Genomic DNA, 27,871 nt, shown 5'->3' with positions numbered 1-27,871 from the left:
TAGAACTCGATGAAATAAGACTTTTTTTCTTAAATAGTTATAACTTCTTCAAAAGTAGACTATTTCAGACGTTTTTCTGTTCAAAATTTTCGTTTTCAAATATATTTTCCAGAAAAAAATACCAAAAAAATTGCAGACATTTAAATCTATGAAATTTTTCATTTTTTTTTTTTAAATCGTATTTTTTTGAAAACCGTAGACTATCCCAATAATTGAATAAATACTTGAGTTATTAATTAAATATTTAATTTTTCAAAAGCTTATGAAATTCACGGTCGCCCGGAAGCAGCGAAACAATACATTGAGGAGTTAAAAGCTCGTAGAAAACAAGAAGCAGAAATCCAACAACGTAGTAACCAAATTCAAAACGCGGCTTTGTCTCAATTTTGGGAAAAATTTGAAAAAGATCAAGAGTATAAATTCGATGAAATAACTGCCCGTACGGTATTACGTCAGTCGCGGTATGAAAAAAAAATGGTGACTAAATTATGCGAAATACACGCACAGAAAGACAGACTGGCTGCTAATAGGCAGATGGTTGACGAACTGATGTTCAAAGCAAAAGAGGATCACGCGCGTTTGATCCAAGAAAGCAAACGTGAAATGAAGCTTTGGGATAATGAGGAGCTGGGCGACGAAGCTCGGAGATTCAATGAATTGCAAAGCCGTATGCAAGATGAGGAAAAGGAAAAAGTTAAGCTTGAAATCATTAAAACGGCTCAAGATATTGTTGGTGACTTGATTATGCTTGCGGTTAATTCTGTGGATTCTGAAATCCCCCGTAGTTTGTGGAATGAATGGAAGAGTTTATTCATCAAAGGTATCAAAATTTTTCCATCTCGTTACGAAGAATCCTTTAACGAAGATTATAATGAGGCAGAGAATCGGTTTGGAAGTAAAGCTGATTACGAAGTCAAAAGCGAAAAGGAAACAAAGGAAGATCCTGAAGTCATTTCTGATTACAACCTTCACGAAAATGCTTTGATTGATAAAGGTTTGTATGATTATCTAAACATAAGTGGACCTTGGAGTGAATTTGCTCCAGAAATCGATCAACAAGATAAAGAATTCATTGATTTGGGGTCAGTGGTCTTAGGGTATGTTGTTAATAAATTATTACACGAATATCCGCACGAGCCCATGAGACCCAAACTCCCTGAGGTCAAAGTCCGGGCAGTCATACTCGGAGTTCCTGATTCAAAAAATTATCTTACGATTCAAGACTTACTGAAGCACAAAAAAATATCTGTCATTCGTGTTGAAGACGCCATTAATTACTGCCTGCAGTGCTACAAAGAAGAGATGAAAGATTACGATCACGTCGAAGTGGGAAAGCTGGAAACTGAATCTGAATCCTCAATAAATCTTAAGTCTTTGGAAAGAGATGATAAAAATAAAAGTACAATTGTTAATAAAAAAACGCAGACTCCCAAAATAATTCCTTACGATGACATGCATCCTACATTAAGTGACAGCGCGTATATCGGTAAATGGATCCACGAATTTTTTCTGTTAGGAGAACCGATTTCTGATGAATTGATGAGTAAAATTATTTTCGAACACCTAAAAAATATAAATACAAAAGGATGGGTCTTGATAAATTATCCTGAAACTTATCGACAATTAGCGTATCTTGAGTTTTCATTGAGTGGAAAATCACCCAGTGATATAGAAAAAGTGTTTAATTTTAATGAAGATGATACTGAAGATGCTGAGTTTGAACCTCGTATAAAATACAGTCATCCAGAGACGATTTTTTATCGCGAATCCAAGTTACTGCCGAACCCATTAATTAAATCGAATGATAAATTTAATTCTTGTTTGACTGCGTACATAAAAATGCTACCGAAACCTAAAGAAGTTGATGCCAACGCTGAAGAACTATTTGAAATACGGGCTGAAGACGCGACGCGATCAGATGAATTTTATGGCCAACAAGGAATAGCTAAAGTTGTTTATTATGATCAGTGTGACAATGCGACCCTTAAAAGAGTTGCGAGACTCGTGATTGGAGACGTCAAGTTGCCGAGGAAGCCTTCTGTAGAAATTTTCGGAAGTGCTGCCAGCAAAGCTGATGCTGAAGATAAATCTAGTGAAATTTTAACAAACAGTTCTGCTAAATCATTCAAAAGTTTGGAAAGTTCTGAATCTCATGAAGACAAAGTTAAACCTGGAGAAGAAAAGTGGACTTGGATTGATTTGCCTCTGACTCTTGAGGTTACGAAGGCGTTGATTTTGCTGTGGAGGAACTGCGAAAATACTTATCTTGATGGGTTAAAAGATATTTTGTGGTTAAAGAGATTGAATCTGACTGCGATTATTCCTTATAAAGATTACGTTTACAATCGTGTGATTCAGTACAGAAGTAAAGATGGTGGTGACAAACTAGAGCTTGTCCAAAAGTTTAAATCAGCACTCAATGATGTTCTCGGAAGTGGAAAAGTAAATGAGAATGTGAAGAATGAGTTGTGCAGCAAGCTTGATGAATTTCAGATGGAATTGTGGGAAATTTGTGATGTAAAGAGACGACGAGCTGAAGAAGAAAGGAATAAAATTGTTGAGGATGACTGGGCTACCAAGCAAATTATTGTTCTGGTTAATGTTTATGTCACGATTATACAGATTGAGATGGACCGCTTTGTTGATACTCTACAATTTTTGAGGACTTATTACCTGACGATGCTGAAACGGGCGATTGGAGATAATATTTTTAAAAAAATTATACTTGATAAATTTATTACAGAAGGTAAGGAAAAAAATTTATGATCTTTTGCTGACAATGCCCCCAGTTTTTTTTTTTTAAATATTCAGTGACTAAAAGTATTCAAATTTTGATAATTATTTAAAAAAAAGTTTAAGCATTAATTCGAAAAAAGGCAACGCAGTTACAATTTTGCCGAGACAGATTTTAAAAAAAATTATTTAAAGTTGACATCAATTAGGAGCTAAATGAAATTTTGAAAATAAATTTCAGTAAAATTCTTGGCGTCGAAATTATAATTTTGAATGTCAATTTTTTTTATGCTAAAATTTATTTACCGAGTTTCGTTTAATTACTAATTGATAACAACTGTGAGTAATTATTTTTAAAATCTATATTTTAGCGAAATTGTCCTTTTTTAGGGTACATTCCTAAATGCAAGTAGCTGTAACGTATATTTGAAAAATAAATTTATAAGAAATTAGAGAAAACTAAAAATCTTGTCGAAATAAAATGGCGACAGAATATGATAGAAAAAAATTTTAAATATTAAAAAAAAAACACGCAAGTGTTAAAACAAACCTTGGTGGGGAAATAATATGCAGAAGGGTGTCCTAATACACTTGGAGATTTGAATTAAATTGCTCCAAGTGTATTGCAGCTAAAAAACGTCACTTAACTGCTATTTCCCCACCAGACGATGCCAGATGAGTTTGCTCAGGAACATGGAAGTTAACAGCATCAGCAATCAGCTATCATAACACTGAACACATTACACTTTACTCAAGCACTTCACTTTACTCAACACTTCACTACACCACAAATACTTTGCACAATTTAAATTAATAAATAAATTTTACAATCACTGCACAATTTTACACGACGCCACTGCAATACTGTGTTACAATTCAAATGAAAAGAAAGGTCTGGACTACTACTGCCACTATCGATGATACTGTCTGTCGCTATCGAACCGCCAGTTGATACACAGTAATCGATTTTGCGATACTCTCGCCCCCCACTTTAGTAAAAAATGTAAACGCTGAGTGCCGCGACGCGCAACGGCGACGCGCAGTAGCGCCAGCTTGGCGCTAAATTTCAAAATGTAAATTTAATAATTTCATTAAAATTTATTTGTGTTAATAATTGTATTAATTTGACTAAAAAATATATTCTAAATTTTTTATTTTTCATTAACAATTTGTTAATTATTCTTATTACTCGTGCGGTAAATTCAAATGTTTGAAAAATAAATTCTTAGAAATTGGATAAAATTTAAAAACCGTAAGTCAAACGAAATGGTGGCAGCGCATTTCGGAATGCACTCTTAAACTAATCCTTTAATTTTATTGAAATTAATTAACAAAATTTTAATACTTTTACGACAGTGCAAAGTCATTTAATATTTTTAAAAAATAGGGAGCACTGTTTGACAATGCCCTTAATTAGGTTACAATATATAATGACTGTGAATTTAACAGGCATCAGTCAAACTCAAAGATATAAATAAATAGAGTAAATAATTTTAAATTTGTCTGATGTGTTACTACATTCACACTTATTATTACATAACCTCCTAAAATTGGAAAGTTTGATTTTAATAAGAAAAATTCAAAAGGATATTAGTTAATGTAATCTAACTTTTAATTATTAAAAAAAATTTATGACTAATTAAAATAATTTATAGGAAACGTTAGCGACACAGAAGAAAAAGGTTCAATGAAATTTCCCAAGTTACCGGAGATAAATGACACTGCGTTAAAAAAAGAAATTTCAAATTTGATGATAAATGCTGATGACAATTTACTCGATCAAGCCAAAAGTCATTGTTTGGAAATAATAAAACCAACTGTCAATTATGCCGAGTCAACAATTGTGGATGTGTCCACTTCAGCAGTTGATGATCTAAAAAAAGAAAGAGTTATTAAATCTACAAGACGTTCCTCGGATGTCAAAGAGAGTAAAGTAAAGAAGAAGGTTTCAAAATCTTCTGAAACGTCTGTTAAAACAAAAAAAATAACTTCTGGTACTAAAAAGAAAAAGAATTTATTTTTGGAATGGGAGTACGCGTTAATGTATGAGATAAATAGAATCAAAATGAGAATAAAAATAATAAAATCAGCAATTGAAGTAGATATTGACTTCCTTCTTGGAAATATTAGACGAGGATTTATTTCTGCATATCGATCAATAAATGAAAGATATAAAAGCGAAATAAATAATGTCGATTATTTAATAAAATTATTTCACATAGCGATTGATAACGGAAGAATATTTGAAGAAGAAATAATTTTAGTTGACGATTGTTTTGTTATTCAAAGAGATCTATCGACTATTGATACCTTAGCTTCAGAAGACGATAAGAGTGACGATGATATTAAATTTCGATTAGAGCAATTGTGTTATCTGAAGGATGTACTCCAGAGTGTAGAACCTTGTGGAATTATTTCAAAGGTTGCATTCGTTTATATTTTACAAGACTTAGTTATTTGTACGGAAGATGGAGACGAAGAAGAAGAAGAATTGGAAGAAGGGGAATATAAAATTTCTTCTTTACCTAAAGCATGGTTTGAATTAACGCCAAGAGAGATCGAAAAAATAATTGATGAAATTTTTAAAGATGATACTGTCGATTGGAGAGAGTTTATTATTTATGCATTAGATATTTATTTGAGTCAAGACGCGTTGCTGGATGCTCTTTATGCTTTAAAAAAGTTAGACAGTAATAATGATGAAATTATTAGTAAAGAAGAATTTTTATCTGTGCATCTCTCGCCTTTTAATTTCGAAAGTGATCATGAAGCAGTTGATGAAAAAATGGTCAGAGAAGAAATATTTGACAAAGAAATTAAGGAAGAATTCCTTGAGAAAGAAATTTTAAAAAATATTGATCAGAATAATCCAATAAAATTAGAAAATGAACAGACTATTGAAGTTACTGGAGAAAAAAAAGAAATCATGGATGGAAAAGACATAAATACAGAAAAAAGAAATAGTGATGAAGAAATAGAACGACTTTACTTGATGAAATTATTTGTCTGCAATATATTTTCAATTGATGATAATAATGTCAATTACATGGACATTTTATTGGCGTTTTGTAAAGATGATAACCCGGTTTATGGTTTCGGTAAAGCTCTGAGTGTAGCTCTTAGTCAGAGTATTTGTTTGGATTATGAAGAAGGAGAAAGATATGTTGTAAATATTGAGAAGAAATACCTGGCGAAAGAAGTGAGGAAACAAGCTAAGGAAGTAAGTTAATTGTGTATTTAAATTTGATTTCTTGAATGATGCTCAATAAAAATTAATTATAAATTTCGTAGATGTGTAGAAGATGCGTTGGCCAATTGATTGATGAAGTCATTGATTACTGCGATGAATCGGCTATTAAAATTAGTGAGACTGCTAATATAAAGTATGATGATAATGAGCCGTATGAGGATGACGATATGCAAGTGATGACTTATAAAGATGACATCGATCTGCTTTTCATTAATAATGAAGATTTTTATGATTATCAGAATCATAACGTTATATATTTTAATGCTGGTGGTCATCGTGCTAGAAGAACGAGTACTCGTAAAGTGATTTATTGGATATCAATAAATTTCTGTGAGGTAATTATTGTTTTTTATTTATTTATTATTTTTTTTTTAAAGATTTTTTTTGATAATCATTTTTAGAAGGCTATAATTTAATTAAAAATATAATTAAATGTAAATTTATGTAAATACATAAAAGGGAAACGAGCATAAGAGGACAGTTGCATATTTTTTTATTTTCTGATTAAATTTAAGCGAAAATTTGATTAATTAAATTTTAAATTTAAGTGTCATTGCCAATTTATATCAATTAGTGTATATATTTGTTTAAAGATATTAAAAAATAGTCATAAATTTAAAATCAAAAGTTTTTTGTTAAACTATCAAACATTATTTATTCAAATATTTTTTTTTTGACATTTAAATAAAAAATCAAGTCATAATTTCGTTTTTTTCATAATTATTAAAAAATTTTAAAAGTAAAACGATAAAACTCACAATTATTTTCACTGTAACAAATATTTTAGACATTGTAATCTATTAATTACATTTAATTTTAATAAGAAATAAATTTTCCGACGCATTTTCTTAAGTAATTTTAATAAAGTAACTTGTAAGTAAATAATCAAATAAAATAAAATGTCAATAACTTGATTTTCTACCCGCAATTCTATGAAAGAGGCCATTTTGAATTTTTAAATTTGAATCAAAGCGCGCATTTGTTTACGCATGCGCTAGAACTTATACGCATGCGTGACGAACCGACGCCAAGCACATACCGCTAGCGCATAACGCCAGCGCATGACGCCACTGCAGCCATTTTAGATTTCAATCCTTTGTAACTGGACAGAATTTACCGCGTTTTCAAACCGGCGTCATTCTCTCAGTGTCTAATAAACGTAATTTATAATTTTCAGGAGGTTTTAGTTAAATTATTACCAAAAAAAGTTATCGAACAAGTGAATATTAGTACAGAGATGTCATTAAATGAAAATTTACAAGTGGTTAGTAGTGAAGTGCAGTGTAATATTAAAGTGAATCCTAAATTCGTGTTGGCTCATCGTCTCATCCATCATGACTTCATTATCAAGTTACTCGAGTCTACAAATAAATTCACCAACAAAAATCTGAACAGCGTCGTGCGGAAAGTGATGGAGGAGAGAAAATAAAATCAAGTGTAATGCAGACAATGTGAGTTTTTATTTTTTTTTTAACCATTTTTTTTATTTTTTTATTACACGTTTTGTCGACTGAAATTTTTCTCGTGCTCGTTTGTTTTTTTTTTTATTATCACACTCATGTTCGTACATAATTTTCGAAAGCTGTACAAATGAACAAAGATTCGTTATTCCTACAGTTATTTTATTTTTTTTTTTTTTTAATAGCTGACCAACTCAAACTATAAATTATTATGATCCTGAAGTTAGCAGACACAGTAAATTTTTTTATTTTTTTTTTTCCATAAATAAACTACAAAAAAAAAATGCACGTGTAGAAATTTTAAATAACTTCAAGTTAAATTTTTTCATATATTTTTTTTTTTATAATTTATTGTTTGAAAAAAAAAATCCTAAAATCATTAGACGTCAGCTAACTTCAGTATCATAAATTATTACCATTTTACTTATTCACTTATTTTTAAATACTTTTATTTATTTTATAAATGCTTAGCAAATATCTAGTGCCTTATGGTATTTATAATTTAATCACTATCTGTCTTAACTGATGGACAGTTTTCATTTTATCTTGTGATTTTGTTACCCGAGAAAAAAATTATTTTTTATTTTCTGGAAGACAATAACTTTTTTTTTTTCAATTTCAAAGTATGACAACTAATTATTTATTTGTTGTTAAATTACATAAATATCATGGACCGCAACATATATATTTATAAAATTTCTCATTTTTTTTAATCCTCGAAATTTTCATTTATCAATCGACTTCCAATAAATTGTAAATATGATAAAAAGAAATTTAATTTACCACCTATTCAAATTAAGCGCCAAAATTGAAAGATAATTTTTTCATTTTATTTAAAACAAAATTTAATGCATATAATTTATTACCGGTTATAAATTTTTATTTATAGAAAACACAAGAGAAAAAAACTACATTTAATTTTTGAACATTAATTAACTGTTAATTAATTAATTAACGAACGTAAATAATTTTTTTTAGTGTTCTCGTGTAACAAACTTCACATTTAAATCATTCTGTTTAAATCCTACTATCAAAATCATACAATAAGTAAATATATTACAAGAGACTTAAAAAAACATCAATTGTTTATGGATAATAATTACAATATATAATAATCACACTCAATGAATGAACACCTGCATTCATATTTATTTATAATAATTTCAACAAACAATTATTTTACAACTAATTTATTTGTTCAATTGAAAATTTATTTTTCTATAATTAATTTTCAAAAAAATTCAAAGCCGATGTTCTTATGAGTACAAAAGTAACAGACATCAGACAAATTTGAAATTTTTAATAAATAAAGTAAATAATGAACAAAATAAAATTTCAAAAAAATGCGCACTTACAAAATTTTGAAATTAATAACTGCATTTTTTATAAATTTTACTTGTTTACTTATTTATTCATAATTTTAAAATTTTCTGATGTCTGCTACATTCTTACTCATATCTTTTTATCATCAGCTTTTAGATTCAGCAAATTTTTGAATTTTATTTATCCAATCATCTCATTTTCGATTATTATTTTTTTTTGTTCTTAATCGCGATTTAGTCGTTAATTTTAATCATTTTCACAGCCCTCGACTTACTAGTTGACATTTTGTTCATTATTCATTTTTTTTCTAATTAAATTATTTTTTTTTGTTAATTAAGTATCATGCAATTTATTAATTATATTATTTAATAATAATAATATATATTTATAAATGGTAATGATTATCATACATATGATATGATTCGAATGATTCAATTTATACAGAGAAAAAAAATCTTTATCATTATTATTAATTATTAAGTTTCAATTCGCTTATTGAGCGTTTTATTTTATTACGTCAACTAGACAATGATCAGAAGATAGCTAGTGGTATATATTTATCATTTTTTTAAGTATATTTAGTTCAGATAACACACTAGAGATCATCGGGCCTTTTATTGGAATTAATTATTTAATGAACTTCAATATTTATTTATTATTATTATTATTTTTTTTTATAAACAAATACTTGATTGTAAAAAAATAAGCATAACTCTCTAGGAATTTACATTATGGAAATCAGATCCTGCTACTTTAATAATTAATATTTATTTAATCTTAATTATTAATTAGATAAATACACTAGCAAATTAATAATTCCATTATTTATTTTCTTCATTTTTAAAAATTGTTCGATATTTAAATAATCAATTATTATTTAATTAAATTTACAAACTCTGACTGCTTGTGCAGAATATCTCACTCTTTAATTTTTGCACACCAGTATTTTATTACAGTATTATCTTAATTTTAAATACTCGGGTTCTTTATTTAAACTGAATATTGAAATTCTGAGAGCGTTAACTATTACTTTCGGGTTTTTTGAGTTAAATATGAGCTATTAATTAGGAAAATTATTTAAATAGATTTTTTTTTATTACTCGGGTGTGCTGCACACCAGTATTAAGTTCTGGAAATAACTTGATTCTTTAATATTAATGATAGCTCTATTGGAGATAAAAATAATAGCAATAGATTAATCAATATTTAATCAACTTTATTTTAGAGTAGACTTTAAAAATTTATAATTCATTTTTGTTTGAGTATTATTGTTTATTTTAATCCAGTCTTTACTAAACAAGTTCAAAGTAGTCTAGAAGCCAAGTCACCACAGTTGACTTTTTTTTTGTATTTATTTAAAAGATGTCAGTTTTATGGATCTCTAAAAAAAATAATAATTTTGTTGCCTTGTAGTTTAAAAGATACAATTAATCAAAGTCGCGCGACAAATTCACGGGTTCTTGTAGGGTTGCTATCAAATTTAACCGTAAGCTGACGATTTGTAACAAAAATCCCACAGTTCAACTGTAGAAAAAAACTTTTCATAGATAGTATGCTGTCTAATAAATTTACTAGCTAAATTAAATAATAATTAGCCACGCGGTTATTTTTAAATTTATTTTTTAATATTTTAATCCGATGTCTGTCTTATCTTCAGGCTGACATTTGTTCTTAAATATAAATTTCATCGATCAGTTTTAGTAAAAAATATTTTCAATATTTATAATTATCAAGTTTTGAATTTTTATACAGTCATTCAAAATTTCTAAGTCATCATTCACTAACTCTACTATAATTTTTCAGAAAACTAATTTTTCAGCGGCTCTTATTACCGTGTCTTTTTAAAATTAAACATTTTTTAAATCTTTGCGGCTTCTAGACTATATTAAAAAAATTTGTAAAGAGTTCTTTTGACATCGCGAGTAATTTCAATAAAATTTATGAAAAGCTTATCGTAGAGTACAATAGAGTGACTAAATAATAGAATTATTAATTTACTCAACAGTTCAATATTTCTCGGAATAAACACGCACCAAGTCTTTTATTATTCAATTAAATTGTCCAGTGTTTTATTTTATTCTTCAATTAAATTAAATAATTGAACAAAAAAAAATAAATATAAAAAAAAACTTCTAAAAATTTTATCTTACATAAGTGATAATAAATATTACATAATAATAATAATCATAATCAATAAAAAATATATTTATATCTAAATATATATCACTTAATAATACTATCACTATATACGGAAAATAAAAAATAAAAATATATAACAAAATAATACGCGCTAATTTTATTATCAATACAATAATTAAATTACCACAGTTTCCTATTTTAACTTTTTTCCAAATATTAAGACACTGTTTAATTATTATTTTTTATTTGGCACGTTTAAAAATTATCATCTCATTTTATACCTTTTTTTACATTTCCTAAGTCGTTATACTAATTAACGTGATAACTTTTAAAGGAAGCAATAAAAAAATATGGGATCTCAGATTATAACGCGGCTTAATAACACCATTCACTTTCATTCATAAATTTTAAATTCATTAATATTTAACTTTAAATCAAGTCTTTTGTCTTTAATTATTTATTTCCTTGTATTTTTTTTTTTTGTTACTATTTGTTGTTCTTGTTTTTACTTTAAGTTTGTTCACTTTATTTGGATTTGAAGTTTTATCTGTTGGCTGAATAAAACTTCAACCAAACCATGGTAGCCATCAGCTGGGCTGAGGGGGCGTCAATTTAACAAGTAACCAAGTATAAAGTTTATACTTTTTCTTATCAATTAAGTTGTATTTTAAATTCGTCAGTCCATCTGTTGCAAACCTTTTTTTACCTGTCTTCAAATATTCGTATCTGAAAAATATAATTTATTCATTAATAAATAGATAAAGAAACAAATTTATTGTTCGTTAAAAATTTACTGTCATAAATTAATTAATAATTAATAAGAGGGAGAGCTTAATTAGTACAATCAAATGGTCCTGTAACTATTGACCGGAAAAAATATTCTTGATAAAATATCATACATTTAAAATATATAAGTATATAAAATATGTGGAATATATAGTATGTACTCCCTTAAATTAATTTATTTAGGGTGTTTTGTCTAGACATTTATTAATATTTAACTATGATATTTTGTCCAGGAATAGTTGGCGGCCTTATTAAATTTTTTGATTTTTTATTTTTGAAATTTATGAGACAGTCTTTTATCTTACTATAGAATTTTTATAATTGAGCAATAATATGGGACGGTTCTGTAAAAAAACTGATAAAGTCCCTGCTATTGTGGTGTTAAGTCCGTTTTAACACCGTTTTTTTTACTGTACAATACTATTTTACATGTATAGTAAAATTATGCAACTGAAGATTGAAACGTTTTTGAAGAGCGCAACAAAAATGAAAAAAATTCATGTAATTTGACTGCTTAAGGGGTAGCTTCGGTGGTTGGGGTGGGCTAAGATTTTCAGCTGACATACCGGCATCTATATGCGAAACATTTCAGAAATCTAGTCATCCAGTAAATTTTTTTTTTCGTTGCGCGAAAAATATTCCGATCTTCAGATACATATTTTATAGAAATATTTTATTCATTGAAATTATTTATAAATCAACTGGTTGGATTTCCACACCAGAGTTCCGTTAATAAAACAAAAAATTTAATAAAACAATGACAGGAATTTATGGAAAAAAAATATAAAAGTTGTAAATTACCTTCGTGGATTGGCTTTTTCTTTCCTGTGTGACAGCATCTTGTAGCGCGCGATATTAGGTGGATATCGTGATATATGAAGCCCTTTGGCCTTTATACGATTCGCCATATCGTCATCTTCGCCACCCCACCCCCAAAACATATTACTGAAACCATTTACCAGCCGGAATTGACCCCGAGACATTGCTGATACTCCACCAAATAAATCCGCATATGGTAATCTATAATTTTATTTCATATATTATCAGTGACTTATTAGTATATTTGATGGCAATTAATAATTCGTACTCAATCATTCCACCGGAAATAATTAAATATTCAATAATAAATAAATTTTCTATTCTTAAAAAAGGAAAGAGAGCAGGGGGGTAAAATGGGTCTCCTAAGGAAAAAATTTAAATGATATTTTTTTCAATAGTTCTACTTTTATTTGGTCTTCCGATAAGTATTCGATATTGATACAAGTCAGCTGTATTAAAAAAAATTATAATGTGGGAGAAAATGGGCCATAATTTTACTTTATTTTTATTATCTCGTTATATAAAAAAAAAATTTTGAATGTTTGGTAAAATAGATTTTTCTGAAAAAAATTGAACTAAATTTTTTTTATAAATAAAATTTACTTTTTTTATTTCATAATAAAATAAATTTTCATGATTTCGAAATTATCAATTATGAAAATTTATCCCTTATATTTTAAATTTATAAAAATTTTTAACGGCGCGTATGACCCATTTTCTTCTATTGCAGTCAGAAAAATATTTTAGTGAGACCACAGTACATAAGAAATGATTGAATAGGGTAATAAAATAAATAAATAGCATACCTATATTTAAATTTATCGACTGCAACTGACATATGTCGTGGTTGCTCTGGACAAGTATAAAGATTTCTATCATCTTCTGGTAGTAAATCAACATCATGAAAGATAAAACAATCAAATGTTTTTTCTTTCAGTGCTTCAACGTATCCTACATTCATCAGCATTGCGCGGTTGAATGGTCCGTTACCTAATGCAGTAACATAAAATAAAATTTAAGTGATTTTTCTTACATTTTTTTTATGAAAACCCATTCATAGATTATTCATGGCTCATACATATAAACATGTATAGTATAGTGAGGGTGAGTTAAAGTAACTTCGAAAGGTATTGAAAAAAATTAAATTTGTATGAATGCATAAATGATCACTAAAATATCCATTGCTAATGCCCTGTATTAAAAATTCAGTTTTTTTTTAATACTTTTACTTAAAAAATTTTTATTGCCGCGATTTGTTTTCGAAGTACTTTTTCATAAATTGATTTTTTTTTACTTTCAAGTTGATAAATTTAGTTTTTAATTTCTGACATTTAAGAGCAGGGTTACAAATAATTAATTATTGCTCATAATAATAATTTATAGAGTAATTAATTTAAATTTCAACTTCTTTTTACTGTCAGTAAATAATTTGAATTTTTTTTTTAAATTATTGATCATAAACAATTAATAATTAAAATCTAATTTAATTAATAGAAAATTTATATTTTAAATAATTAAGAATAAATTTTGTTTTTGATTCATTATACTTTTAAAATTCTGTTCACAAGCTTGTAAACATTTATGGTGAATAAAAAAAAAGTTCTAGTAATGCAGAAAGATAAATTACTGTAATATGTCCTCATGAATGAAAACGCCATTAAAAAAAAAGAAATTAGTGTTTTCGCATTACTTTAGCTTGAATTAAAAACTAGAAAGTAAAAAAAATTAATTAAAAAAAAGTTTTGTTTTTTGTGAAGAATTCTCTTAATTACGTTACGTGAAAAAAGTTAAATTTTATGAACGTTTATTTCTGAAAAATAGTTTAAATGAGTTTCAGTAAATCTTGACATTATGATTTATCATTTATAATTAATCTAAAATGTTTCTGAAAGACCTTAATTGAAATCGTACTTCATTAACTAAAAACTATTAAACTGGGGCTCATTAAAAAAGAGAATACTGGTCACGCAATAAAGCTGAATCGAATTTTATTCCTATTCATGCTCAATACTTGAGCGAATTTTTTACAATACATCCATATAGAGTATACTTATAAACTGTCTCAATCAAGACGCAAAAGCCTTCAGCGCAGAATCTCTAGTTTTCAAGTATTCTTTTCCTCTCATACTTTACATACTCAGCTGTATACCAGCTACTTATCGTCTCTGCTTGATACACTTGTCTTTCTTCATTTATACCAGGCACTTTTTTTTTTTTTTTATTAATTCATTAAAATTTTTTTCATTAATAAATAATTTCAAAATTATAAAATTTTAAATTTTACCGGAGTTCTGGAGTTAAAAAAAAATTGCTTCGCATGCGGGAGTGAGTAGAAATTTTCTCATGGGCGGTAATTTTAGAGTGGCGCGATTTTATTTTAATCCGCATTAACTGGTCCAGAGTTTAAATAAACCAAATTTACGTTTAGTAGAAACAGCTGTTAATTATAAATTTAATTATTTAAACAAATAATTGATTCAGATATTAATAATTAAACTTAAAATATCATGTTTTTGATTTATAAAATATTTTAGTAACTCACTAAATTATAATTTCGTATATTTAATATATAATGAAAATAATTAATTATTTAATAGAGTGACGTAGTTTTCATGGAAATATTTAATATTTCGGTACAATATGAAATGTTATCTCGTGATATGGTTGATGTAAGATACGTCAGTTTATGACTCAGAGGAATTATATTTATCGAAATTTTATTATCAGCTGCTTATAATTATTAAAAATCATTTCGCATAAATATATGAACAGGGAGCTCGTTATTATTTGCGTAAATATATATGTCAAAATATCAAAGACCTAAGCTCACTATATATTTTAATTTTTTTTATAATTATTATTTTCCAAAACTCCCCTTACTATTTATTAAATAAATAAAAAGTCATTCACTCTGCATTCACTCCGCAAATTTTTACAGTGCAAAATTTATTCTAAAATATAATTTTTTAATAAAACAGTTCCCTAATTTAAAATTTTTGTTATCTTTCTCTATTAATATTTAAAATTAAATTCAACTTCCATTAACTTATTACACACCAACGAACACTTTACAAGATTAACCTGCATTCGTATTTTTATTTATAATTTTACTCTGTTCCATACAATGCTTTTATACTCTTTTTTTTTTTTTTTGCTATACACCAGCACCTGCCTTATCCTTTTTCTGCATCAAAAAACTTAAAATAAAATTGAAATTATTACGGATGAAAAATTTACGATTTAATTATATTGTTGACATTGAAGTCCACCTGACAGCGAATCAAAAGAATTAAATAAAAAATATAAACCCGGAAAAAGCTATATTTAATTTTGAAAATATTAATTAACTTTTTTCATTCAAAAATAAAAGAATTGATCTATAAAAGAATAATTTTTCTTTAGCCCGGTTGTAAAGTTGATAAGAAAAGTAAACAGACCGTTATCATAATAACTTTTCTCACATGTTTGAAATACGTATTATCTACGTTAAAAATATTACATCAGAATAGAGTTAAATTAGTAGACATATTTGTTCATATATATACATCATATATGTATATATATAAACTTTGTGAAATGTATAAGCATATAACCACAAGCTATTAGATCAGCAAAATTATTATTATACTTTTAGTTTTCCTTTTATAATTTTAGATAATATTGACCATATATACTTATATATATATAAATATATATATGCTTACATGGTTAGTATTTATTGATATTCAGTAATGAACTCTAACCTAATTATCGGTTAACAAGTTTTGCATTATCGTGGTCATAAATAATTATAATCAATTTTGATGATATTTATATTTTTATGACAGTAATAAATTTTTTCATAAATTATTAAACATGTTTAACATATATCGTACTGATTAATTTTATAATTATTTATGATTATTTTTTTACATTTGAACGAACAAATTGATTAAGTCATAAATAAGAAATTATTTCAAGTTTATTTAAAAGTAGTCTTCATTTTAAATTTATTATTATTGTTATTTTTTTTAATTCAATTTGATATTATCTTACGGTATTGTGAAAATATATATGTGAATTATTCAACAATAGGTAGAGAGATTTTTGAATTATAGATGGAATTAGAAATATAAATAAATGATGAATACCTTCTTGCTCAACGATGAATATTTGATAGTCGATTTGCTGTTTAAGCAGCATGGGATGAAGATTATATAAGAGCGTTTGAAGATGCTGAGGCCTGTCTCGATATGGAATTATTATGGCAACTTTGTATCGGGGCTTACAATTTTCTGGTGAACCTTTGCCTCCTGGTTTTACGTCTGTCAATTTCATTTCGATAACTGACAGTTCTGGAGGATTCTTATTGACAACTAGGGGACCGGCTGTAAATAAATATATTGTTATTTATTTGTTGTGTTTTTTTTTTTTATCGCAGACAAACATTGTTTTCGGTGATTAAACATGGGTTGTTTTTTTTTTTCATTAATTATGATACCGCGAAATGACTGGTCGATATCAAAGTCCATTATGTTGTAACTGCTTGAGATATTTTAGCAATTTTTATTTTACATTTTTTAAATCATCACTTGAATTTAATGACCCGTTAATTATTAATTTTTTATCGTGTATTATTACTTTGTAAATATATAATCAAATAAGTCCTTTTTTTAATATTTTGACGTGATTAATATTTAATTGACATGATAATAATAAATTAAGACTAGTTCAACTTATTTCAAAATAGTAAATTACGCACCTAGAGTGCTCCCGTTCGTATACAATTTTTTTTTTGTCACAAGAGGATAAAATTTTTGATTAAAATAAAATTTAAAAAATTGATTTAAGAACCCGTGTTTAAAAAATTCGTTTCAAAAAGAGTCAAAAAACGTTTGACACGCGGAACTTTTAAACTTGATACAGATTAGAACTTATTTTGAACTTTTGTAATTTTTTTTAGTAAAAAAAAAAAAAAACGTTTTTAATATACATTTCTCAAAACGTATTTTGAAAAAATTTTACCTTCGTTCCAAAAAAAGTTCTCATTATAAACAAATAGCCTCTATAAGAATCAAAAAAACGTTAATGAAAAGTTAAGCTACAAATTAGAGTTTTTTGAACTTTTTCGGAACCAGGGTAAAATGTATCAAATTTCCATTCAGAGAAATATGTTTCAAAAATGTTCTTTTTCGACTCAAATTTCACTTATATAAAAATGAAGCTGAAGCTAGCGGCCGTAACAAGTAGCGGCCACGCGAATAATTGCTGGCCGCTACTTATTACGACCGCTAGCTTCAGTTTCATTCATATAAAATTCTACATAAATTTTTATTAACACGGGAATTTCATTTATTATTATCATTTAAATTTATTTATTATTTGTTGTTTGTCGTGTAAATAAAAAAAAAGTGAATTATTTACCAAGATTTGGTGGAATAAGAGGACATTGTTTTATAACTGATGAGTCAGTGACGTTGGGTCCATTATAAGTTGTATTTCTTGTTGGACTAGTTTCCGTTCTTGAGACATTGCTGACATCCTCAGGTGCCACAGCAGTCTGCATTGTTTCTTTAGTGAAGTTTGTGTTTGTCTCAACCGAATAAGTTGGTACTCCTGTAGTGATACCGTAAATAATCAAACCCCGTGGATGTCCTCTGAATGAGCGCTCGGTATATCTACAACAATTAAACAAATTAACTTTAAAAAAATTTTTAATTATTTACGCACTAATTATTTTTAATTAAATAGTATATATTATTATAATAATTTTATAGGAATTTTGTTAATAATTATTTAGTTAATTAACCTCTTCTAAATTTATCCAAATATTTTGGCAAAGCGTTCGGCATTAATAGTCACTAGTACAAAATTATTCAAATGATATCTCTTGCACACGGAATAGTATTATTTTGGGCTAATGTTTCTATCTATAGGGTCTATCAGGAAATAGAACGTGAGGAATACTCTCAATAATTAGTTTATCGTGACTTAAGATAATTATCGAACTCGGCAATTTACTATTTCCTCGTTAATTTATTTAGAATATTGGATTTTAATTTAATGACTTTTTCATTTATTTATAAATTACATCAAGGAAGAAATAACATTTACTGAATTTGTAATTTTTTTTCTTAATTCAACTTCTGCCAGTTCTTAAATTTACATGGAAAAAAAAAAACAACAAAAATTCCAACTAAATACTTAAAAAAATTTGTAACAATTACAGTTTCAAATAATAATTTTTTAAAATTGAATTCTGGACCTTTTCTAGCCGTATGTTGCACTGAAAAAAATTATAAAATTTGTCATTGTTAATAGATAACTGAAAAAAGTTTACAGAAGAGTCTAAACATGTTCATTTATAGTATGCAGTTAACTGTTTTCTTCTTTGTATTTTCAAAAATTCAAAAATCGTTTGAAAAAAGTTCGTCAGTGTCAACTTTTTTTCAGTTTTCAACGATTTTTTGTACACGGGTGTATGTACTTTTGACTAAAATTTTAATACAATTTTCAACTTATATGAAACTGTAATTCTTACAGAATTTTTAAAAATATTTTCAGTTTTTTACTCGAAGCGCCGCTGAGTGAAATTTTAATTTTTGTTGTTTTCTTTCATCCGTATTTTTATTATTTCATTTTTCATATTATTTATACTTCTATTCTAATTTTTTTTAAATTTCTTCTTTAAAATTTTTGTCACTTTTAGTAACGAGGGTAAAATGTCAGCTTAAAATTTTTAATAAAATTGAAATTAAAAAAATTTTAAGTAAAAAAATATACCTGAGTTTATATAAATGAATTAATTAGAGTTAAAAAAAATGCATGTAATTTTTTTTTTTTTAATTTGTTTCATAGAGAAAAAAAATACAAAGTGTTGAGTAAAGTAGAAATTAAAAAATTAACGAACGTGACCTGATTAGTAAAAAAGATCGCAAACTCATTGGCATTGAGCATCAGCTGGCTAAACTAAAACCCTGATCGTCCAGCTAATTTTGCGGTGACACGTCCGGTGGGCTCGTTATTATGGCACGGTACCAACTGCCCGTAAAACCACATACGCACGTGCACTAGGCTGCACAAACTAAAACTATATATTATATACACTGGTGTGCACACACAATATCGTAAGCGAAATGTTGATTCCAAGTGCATTCATTCGGGAAACCGTGCAATGCACGCGTGCCGATGCCCCTCGGGAGTATTACTGCCAATATAGGTTTCCTTCTGTTCTATATAGCTATTTAGCTATAAACCAGTGATTGTTATGTGACTATGTCCAATACACAGTACACATAACTATTATATTATATTGAATACCCGAAATTTATATTGTCATATATATTGACAATTATATTTTATTTCTCGATTGAAAAATAATTGAAAAATTTTAAGCTTTTTTATTTTTCCACAGAAAAAAAGGATTTTTTGCCGCAAAAATTTTTTTCCATCATGAATTGAAAACGAAATTCTTTAGGGACGAGAAAAAATTATTGCGCCGAGAAATCTCTTTTTTCAGTATAGTTTTTCTGGTTTTTTGGGAGTTCATGCGCAATAATTACTTTTACATGATTCAATTTAATTAAAATCATTATTTAAAATTTTAATATTTATTAACAGTAAATCTGGCTAACTTTGAGTTACCGGGGTAAGATTGGCCGGCTAAAAAAAAAATATTAAAGTAATTTTCGTATTTGTACGTATAGTTTGCAGACGGCCTAGATGCTAAAATATCCACTTAAGTTCTTAAAAAAAAAAAAAAAAAAAAAAACTCAACATATTTTTAAACGAGCTCGAGTTACTTACACAGGGTCAACTCGAGTTGACTCATTGACAAATAAATTATTTATATATATATTTATTAATATCAAATTTTTTTCCAATGCTCTCCTTTTCTATTTGCAGTAACTATTGTGAAACAAATATGAGTATTTAAATGAATGAAGAAATGAAATTCTCATTTTTTTTCATAATACTATTAGTGCTTCATATATTTTGGTATTTATCAGCTAATTAATACTACGTAATTATCAAAGTCACTACTATTTTTCAAAAATAGAGTTTTCAAGTACAAAGGATTGGAACAAAATAAGCCTCTGGGGGCAAAATGGGCTTACATTGATATTACATATAACCTATTTTTTCTTAAGAGGCCCAATTTACCCTTCTTCCTTATTTCAATACATCAATCACTAAGTCGTTATTCGAAGGCAATCAAAATTTAATTAATAAATTTTTTTCGTCGTACAAATCCTCTTCTCTTCCAATCCCAATACAAAATAGTCTCGCATATTATTCTGTAGTGGTTATAAATATGTGACGTCATCCATAGAATTGGTTCAATATCTGCGGATGCTAGACTAGTATAAATTGATAGACAGACATCGCGAGTAAATATTTTCAGATTTTTCCATCCCATTTTCCTGAATCCGCTTCGCGAGTTTAATATTGAATAGTGCGCGATTAAAAAGAAATAGACAAGTGACAGTAACACCAGCAGGCTATAAAAAAATATATACATAGATAAACAATAAATTACTGACATCGCGGTGTCAGATTAAAAATCCAATAAAATGTTAAACTATTTTTTAATTATAAATTCAAAGTTTTTCAAACAATTTTTAATACTTTTAACGCTATGGTCTAGAGTCAGGCTTTGGGTTTTGCCTGCAGAAATTTTTTTGTGGTTTTAGGAGTTTAATTTTTTTTTAATCGCATTATTGACTTGAATTGAATAATAAAAATAATAATGAATAATATCGCGCCAATTTATAAATTAAAAAAAAAAAAAATTTTTTTAACTGAAATTAAAAAGTTTAATTGATAAATTACTTGCCTTAATACTTGTTAATTATTTTAATTTAATAAAAGACATTGTAATAATAATAAAAAAAAAAAGTTAATAGAATTTTTTTTTAACATCAAGTGAAAAAAAATTTTGAGTAAACTTTAAATTATCAATTAATCAAATGGACCGAATTAATTTTTCACATTAAGTAAAATCACCTTTAATTACTTCAGAAGTTTATAATTGTCTGACATTATGTCATTTTTTTTTAGAACAGAGTTTATTAAAAATTTTTCAACTCATAACTTTTAAATGATTTTTTTACTGCTCTAAAATTCAAAGACCGTATTTTAAAAAATTATTTTTAAAATAAAACAATTATATAATTTAAAAAATATTAAAATTACCATAAATATTTTTTCTCGACTTTACAACGTACTGCTAATAAATCACCACTTAAATTTTAATAGGTCGTAACCTAAGTGATGACATTATAACCACCGAGAAATGTTTGTTCTTACATATATGTGTATACATTAAAGTATGATTTATAGTTTTTTTTTTTTATCAATTAAATTATTTGAAGCTGCGATTATTAAATAAATAAAAATATTTAAAATAAATAAATTATAATTAATAATTTGTAAATCTAATCATAATATATATTATTATAATATATACATAAATGCGCTTATGCAGCATAAAATTAATTTACAACAAAATTATGCTGATGGTAGAATTGTCTTGAGGGCGCAATGACTATACTGGGGATAGAATAATGACATGACAGATACAATTTAGTAACGGAGAAGACTTAAATTTTATTATAAATTATATTAAATTGTTGAGTCGAATGCTATTGGTTTTCTTGTTCTTTGAAATATCCTCCAGGCGTTTCTTTTAATGTCTCTTTTTCCGAGGTCACGGATTTAGACATCTATCCCTCGGGGGATTTCGCGATAAAAAATTTATGCTAAAGTTTATATGCAAATTTTTTTTTTTTTTTCCATGAAAATATTTATTGAGTCATACATATATTTTTATTTATTTTATATACTAATGCATATATAAGTATAAATGCAGAGAGGGCAAAATGGACATCCCTAAAAATTTTAATAAATTTGAATTACATGAACAATAGTGCCATTTTTTTTTTTTTTTAATTTTACATTAGAGCAATATAGACATTTTGGGGCAGTTTGGACCAAATATTTGTCATGAAATTTTTGAATTTTAAAAAATTAAACTTTAAACTTTATTAGAAATGATGATTTTCCCGATCGTGATAATAAATATATTGATAATAAAATAAATATGAGATTTAATTATTTCAAAAATTGAGATTTGAATTATAATTTTAATATTTATTGGCAAATAAAGAGGACATGTCAATTTGAAATGATGTAAAGTAGACATTTATCAGTTTCTCTAACATGAATCCAATAACTTGGATTATTATCCATCACTTCCGGTTTATCTGGTAGTAATATCCGAAATGTCGATGAAATACGCGATAATATCTCTTGGTTGGCTGTGAGTGTGTCAATATTTATATCCGGCATGACCCTCATTCTCGAGTTATATTCATTTGTGTAATGAAATAAACTAATAGATTATGTATGCTCATTTATATCGAAGTGACAAATAAATATAAAAACGGAAAAAAAATAACAATAACAAATATGAAAAGGTTTTTATTTGATTTGTCCCTTGTCTACCTTGAGTTTTATATTTTATGTGACTTTACCAGAATTGACTGTCGAGTTCTTACCCTTGGGCTTTTATCATTTATTTTTTATCGTGACATCATGTCACGATTACAATTTTTAGGTCAATTTTTTTTTTTTTTTTTTTTTTTTTATATACCATTTTTGTCAAAGAGGTTTTTATGATCATTGATACTAAATTTTTTTCTATTATGAATAATAAATTTTAGTTAAATATGTATAAGTTTGTCATATTTTTCTATATACAAAAATAATAAACTTTTTTTTTATCAAAATTTATAAGTTTTTTCCATTATTTTTCTCTCATCGATGACAAAGTCGATTTTAAAACCAAACAGATTCTTATTCAAATTTTTATTTTTTATCAGAATATTTTTTCAAATTATAAATTTATTTTCCCTCTAGTTTCTTATTGAAATCAACAGTATAAAAATTTTTTTCTTTGATCAAAATGGGTCTTAAGAAAAATAAAAATAATAATTTTATCATATTTGTAAAAAATATACTTTACCCAGCAATTTAAGAGTTAACATACAAAAAATTATTCAAAAAATATGTGGGTAGTCGAAACTTTTTAAAAATAATTCTTAAAGTAATTAACTATAATTTAACACCATTTTCAAAATTAAAAGTGCGTGTAGTATATTTTTAATTTGTCAATAGAGAAAAGTCAACGCTTTGCGATTAGGGTGTGGATTAAAATCTTTTGTCCCCATCGCTCAAATCAGAATAAATTTTCAATAATTGTTATTATTATTTATTTCCATATTACACTTAATTGATTTCAACATTACTCAATATTCACAATCTCTAATTATCACAAAGCTGAAATTGTTTGCCGTAGGTATTTGTAAAGCGCAGTTACATATACAATATATCTATATCTATATATTATATATATGTTTATAATTCAGTATATACTCGCGGCAAACAATTTCACCTTTAATTGTTTGTTCATTAAACAAATATTATAATCATAGAAAGGTCGTTTACACAATTATTGCAAAAAAAAAAAAAATTCAAATAAAATTTAACTGTCAATACTTCAAATAGCAAATCAGATAATAATTTACGGCTCAACAATTTATTTGCTCTTTATTTTTTTATTTTGAAAAAAGCCGGTGTTGTTATTAAATTTATTTTCATTAAATTTAAGAAAATCATTAATCAGATGAAACTCTTCACAAGCATTGAATTACCGATGCTTGAATAGATGAATCAGATGTATAATGAATATATCTGAAGATATCGAGAGCATCGATCATGAATATAAATTTTTTTTTTTTTTTCTTTTTTTTTTTTTTTTTATATAAAATATTTTTTTTATATTGGGATTTATGATACCGTCTTTTAGGAAAAATATAAATCTTATGTCGTGTATGCACGTTCTTGAAAATATTTTGTGTACGAGCTCGAGGCGCGAGGAAGTAAAATGTATATAAGTACATACTGCATGTACTCGTACATTGATGTCTTTGACGCTGCCAGAGGGTAACGCCCAACTATATAATACATAGACGTGGATAATCTTGACGTCTTGATACTACCCAGGAAATATTTAAATTCTTAAAAGAAAAATATTCTCAGTCGGCGTGCTCTCAATCCTTAAATTTAATATCAAATATTTTCACCTCAATTTCAAATTTTATATTTATTTTAAATAATTAAAGTTTGTTTATCTTAAATCATTGGTAGTTACTTTGAATAATAAGACTCATTAACAACATAATTATTTTTTTTTTTTTTTTTTTTTTTTTTTTTTTTTTTTTTCAAAATCGAAGCTACTGAAACTTCATTTCAAAATAAAAAATTAATTACATTTTATTTTATCAAATTTCCTCAATTAAGTATTCAAATTTTAATTTCTTACGCATAAAAGTTTTGCTACTGATAAGATCAGATAAAAGACATTATCCACAAAAAGTTTCTAAATAAATTAAGAAAAATAATTGAAGCGAATAGTTTCGAAGAGGGGATCGAACCCGGAAGCTTTCGGTCACGGACTGAGTGCTTTGACAATTAACATTAAATTTTGGTGATCAATTTTCTTTCAAGACGTTATCGAATGTAGCGTGATAATAATTTATCAAGTTCGTGGAGCGTAAAAATTATTTGAATATCGATTTTTTTTATTAACTACTATTCGATTTTATAAACTTTTACTGATACTGATAGATTGTTTTATTGTTGCTTAAATTAGTTAGTGTTTTAATCAAATTTTTTATTGCAATTAATGTAAAATGATAATTTATTATAATTATCAATTTGAATTAACGATAAATTATCAGTGTTAATTATAAATATTGGCATTGCAATTTCCAAATATTGGAAATTGAAATTTCAGTGAAGTTTGACATAATTTCGAAATCTGTTATTTAATACCTTCCTAGGATTTAAAAAAGGGAACAAGTTAGTCGCTGTGTTTCTCTGAGACTCCTAAGAAGAGTTTATTAGTTTTTGAACACTTAAAAGACTTAAATATTCAAATTTATAAATTTTTTGTCTCATTATAAAGTCGCAGAGTTGAATAAGCTGTTGAAATAAAATAAAATCTGTAAATAAGCCAGTGCAAAATTTTTTATAGGTCATGTAGATGAAGCACTTTGCATAATTATCTTTAAATTATTCAGACAAGCTTCGTGTTACAAAATTTTACACAATTTAATTATACTTAAGTAATAAAAAAATTCTTAGTGGAAAGCCCAGAAAAATGGGATGCTCGGAAATCATACACTTTTTTCATTTAAATGCATTGGATTGTTTATTTTTTGTTTGTATTCTAAAAGACTAAATTTCAACTACAATTAACAAAAATTTTTTTTTATTTTCACGCAAAATCGAGAATTTAAAGAAAATTTTTTACCAAAAATTTGAGATCACTTTTTTTTGGAAAAAAAATTTTCATGTATGCGCAAATCTAGATTCACACTATTTGTTTTAAGAGCAAGTACTTAAAAAATTTTATCAGATTTCTACTTCACAAATTCCGATGACGCAGATCCCAAATATCTAAAATTTCTATGAATTTTCTCAGACTGTGATCTTGGTCAAAACTGAAGCTCTGATGGACGAAAAAATTCCACCAATTAACATACAGTGAAAGAAAAATTTTAACAAACCCAAAAATAATGCGCATCGACATCTGCGCACACGTGAAAAAATTTTTCCAAAGAAAGCGACCTGTGTCCGATTTTGCCGATCTCTATATCAAAAATTTATTATTCTATTATTATCTAATATCAAGAAAGAGGTAAAACGGACTGCCCAGAAAAATATCAAAAGTACTTACTAGACCCATTTTGCCCCCTATTGTTGTCATAAAAAAATTCAGAAGAACACATCTTACTGCTCTTTTCCCTGAATCTAATTCTTCATGAGTGAAATTACGGGTGCGACATTTCTTTCTTTTAGCAAAGACAAAAGTAAAACAAATCCTCAGAATACTTTAGAAGTTAATCAGCTTAAAAGCTGTAGCTAAAGTTATGCATTAAATTAAAATAATAAGTTAAATATAATTAAAAGGAATAAGTAAGATTTATTATTTGTACAGTAAGTAATGCAAGGCAAAGTTACACATTTCGAATGAAGTAAGGAAAGAATAATAAACGTGAATGTAATTTACACATAGTATTATTTCAAAGTAAACGAGAATAGAAGACAAGTATCATGTCTTAAAGTACCAGCAGTCTAGGTCATTAGTACAGTTTTGTATATATACATGCAGGCTGTCTAGTTAGTTGGCAGCATAGCATGAACGCAGTTATATGGTATAGAGCTTTAGTGCGACAGTATAGTAGCAGTACTACTGACGACTACTACTACTAGTGCTACTGCTACTTATACTACTACTTCTACTTCTACTTCTGCTTCTACTACTGATACTCCTGGTTTATACGAATGCTGCTGACTCAAAAAGGGGTAATGCCGCACTGTGTGCAAGTCTCGGGTAAACAGTCGGTCGACTGATAACTTGTAGAGACCAAGCAATATCGTCTACACATACCCTTCATACCCTACCCACACTTGTATGTATCCAGATACCTATACTAGATTATACCGCAGACTGAAGTGCACTATATATTCTATAGCACACCAGTAAAGCCGGAAAGCGCTAGTCTGCGGTGTCAGTAGAGACACAGGAGTTCGATATCCAAGTGTTGCCCTTGAGTTTGTAACCAATATTTATATATATATCTGTCGATTTATATACAATAGATATATTTATAGTATCGAGTCTGCCAGATATATCTGTTTATTTTTGGCTTATAAATCTTTATTCGACCTTTAGTTTACAGATACGCTATATTTTTTTTTATGCATAACCACATAAATTTTTGACTCAAGATATATAAATTTGGTTGAATGTTTTGGTTTCAAGTAGTTTAGGATTCAAGTCACAATATTTGATCTTTTTTTTTCGTTTTATAAAATTCATGTTCTATAGAGTTTTGAAAAATTTTAATTTTGAAAATTATGTTCTAAAATTTTGGTTTTGTTTAAAAAAAGTAATTAATTTCACTCCAAGAAGATTAAATAAGCGCACAGTCATCTGCTCCGAATTCGCTCCGCAAATTTTTTGAAATGTAGCTGATTTCTAGTGAATGTTCACTAATTTCCACACGAAATAAAAGAATTCTTTGTGTAAAAAATTTTTACTAGCCTCAAAAAATTTTTTTGCACGAGAAATTGAAAAAAAAAAAAATTTTCTTGGGACGAAAAATTCTTTTTTTCTGTGCATTGAATTTTACTAATTCATTTTCAGAGAACAATATTGCAGTAAAACATCGTAGTGCATGTACTACAATATGTAGTAGAGGGTACTACATAAATAGTGCTGACAACTTAGTATTGTAGTGAACATTGATGA

The 27,871-nt window shown here is 27.0% G+C and overlaps 2 protein-coding genes across 3 annotated transcripts in view; one reads left to right on the top strand and one right to left on the bottom strand.

Annotated features, from left to right (window-relative positions):
• LOC103580479 (uncharacterized) overlaps positions 1-27,871 on the top strand; it is a 101,374-nt gene that overhangs the window by 824 nt on the left and 72,679 nt on the right. Inside the window, exons 2-5 of the mRNA XM_053740449.1 lie at positions 260-2,746; positions 4,389-5,953; positions 6,025-6,318; positions 7,161-7,434. Of these exons, the coding sequence (XP_053596424.1) occupies positions 260-2,746; positions 4,389-5,953; positions 6,025-6,318; positions 7,161-7,412 (4,598 nt within the window). The 3' untranslated portion in view covers positions 7,413-7,434. The remainder of the gene's footprint in view (positions 1-259; positions 2,747-4,388; positions 5,954-6,024; positions 6,319-7,160; positions 7,435-27,871) is intronic.
• LOC103580462 (beta-1,4-N-acetylgalactosaminyltransferase bre-4) overlaps positions 10,991-27,871 on the bottom strand; it is a 61,747-nt gene continuing 44,866 nt past the window's right edge. For both annotated transcript variants that reach the window (XM_053740560.1, XM_014442518.2), the window contains exons 3-7: positions 17,914-18,167; positions 16,641-16,877; positions 13,317-13,500; positions 12,493-12,711; positions 10,991-11,631 (exon numbers count right to left, since the gene is read on the bottom strand). In XM_053740560.1, the coding sequence (XP_053596535.1) occupies positions 11,493-11,631; positions 12,493-12,711; positions 13,317-13,500; positions 16,641-16,877; positions 17,914-18,167 (1,033 nt within the window). In that variant the 3' untranslated portion in view covers positions 10,991-11,492. The remainder of the gene's footprint in view (positions 11,632-12,492; positions 12,712-13,316; positions 13,501-16,640; positions 16,878-17,913; positions 18,168-27,871) is intronic.

This window comes from Microplitis demolitor, chromosome 7 (assembly GCF_026212275.2).
Source record: "Microplitis demolitor isolate Queensland-Clemson2020A chromosome 7, iyMicDemo2.1a, whole genome shotgun sequence".
Lineage (NCBI taxonomy): Eukaryota > Metazoa > Arthropoda > Insecta > Hymenoptera > Braconidae > Microplitis > Microplitis demolitor.
Note: the sequence above shows the minus strand (reverse complement) of the source record. Positions and strands in the feature narration are given on the sequence as shown.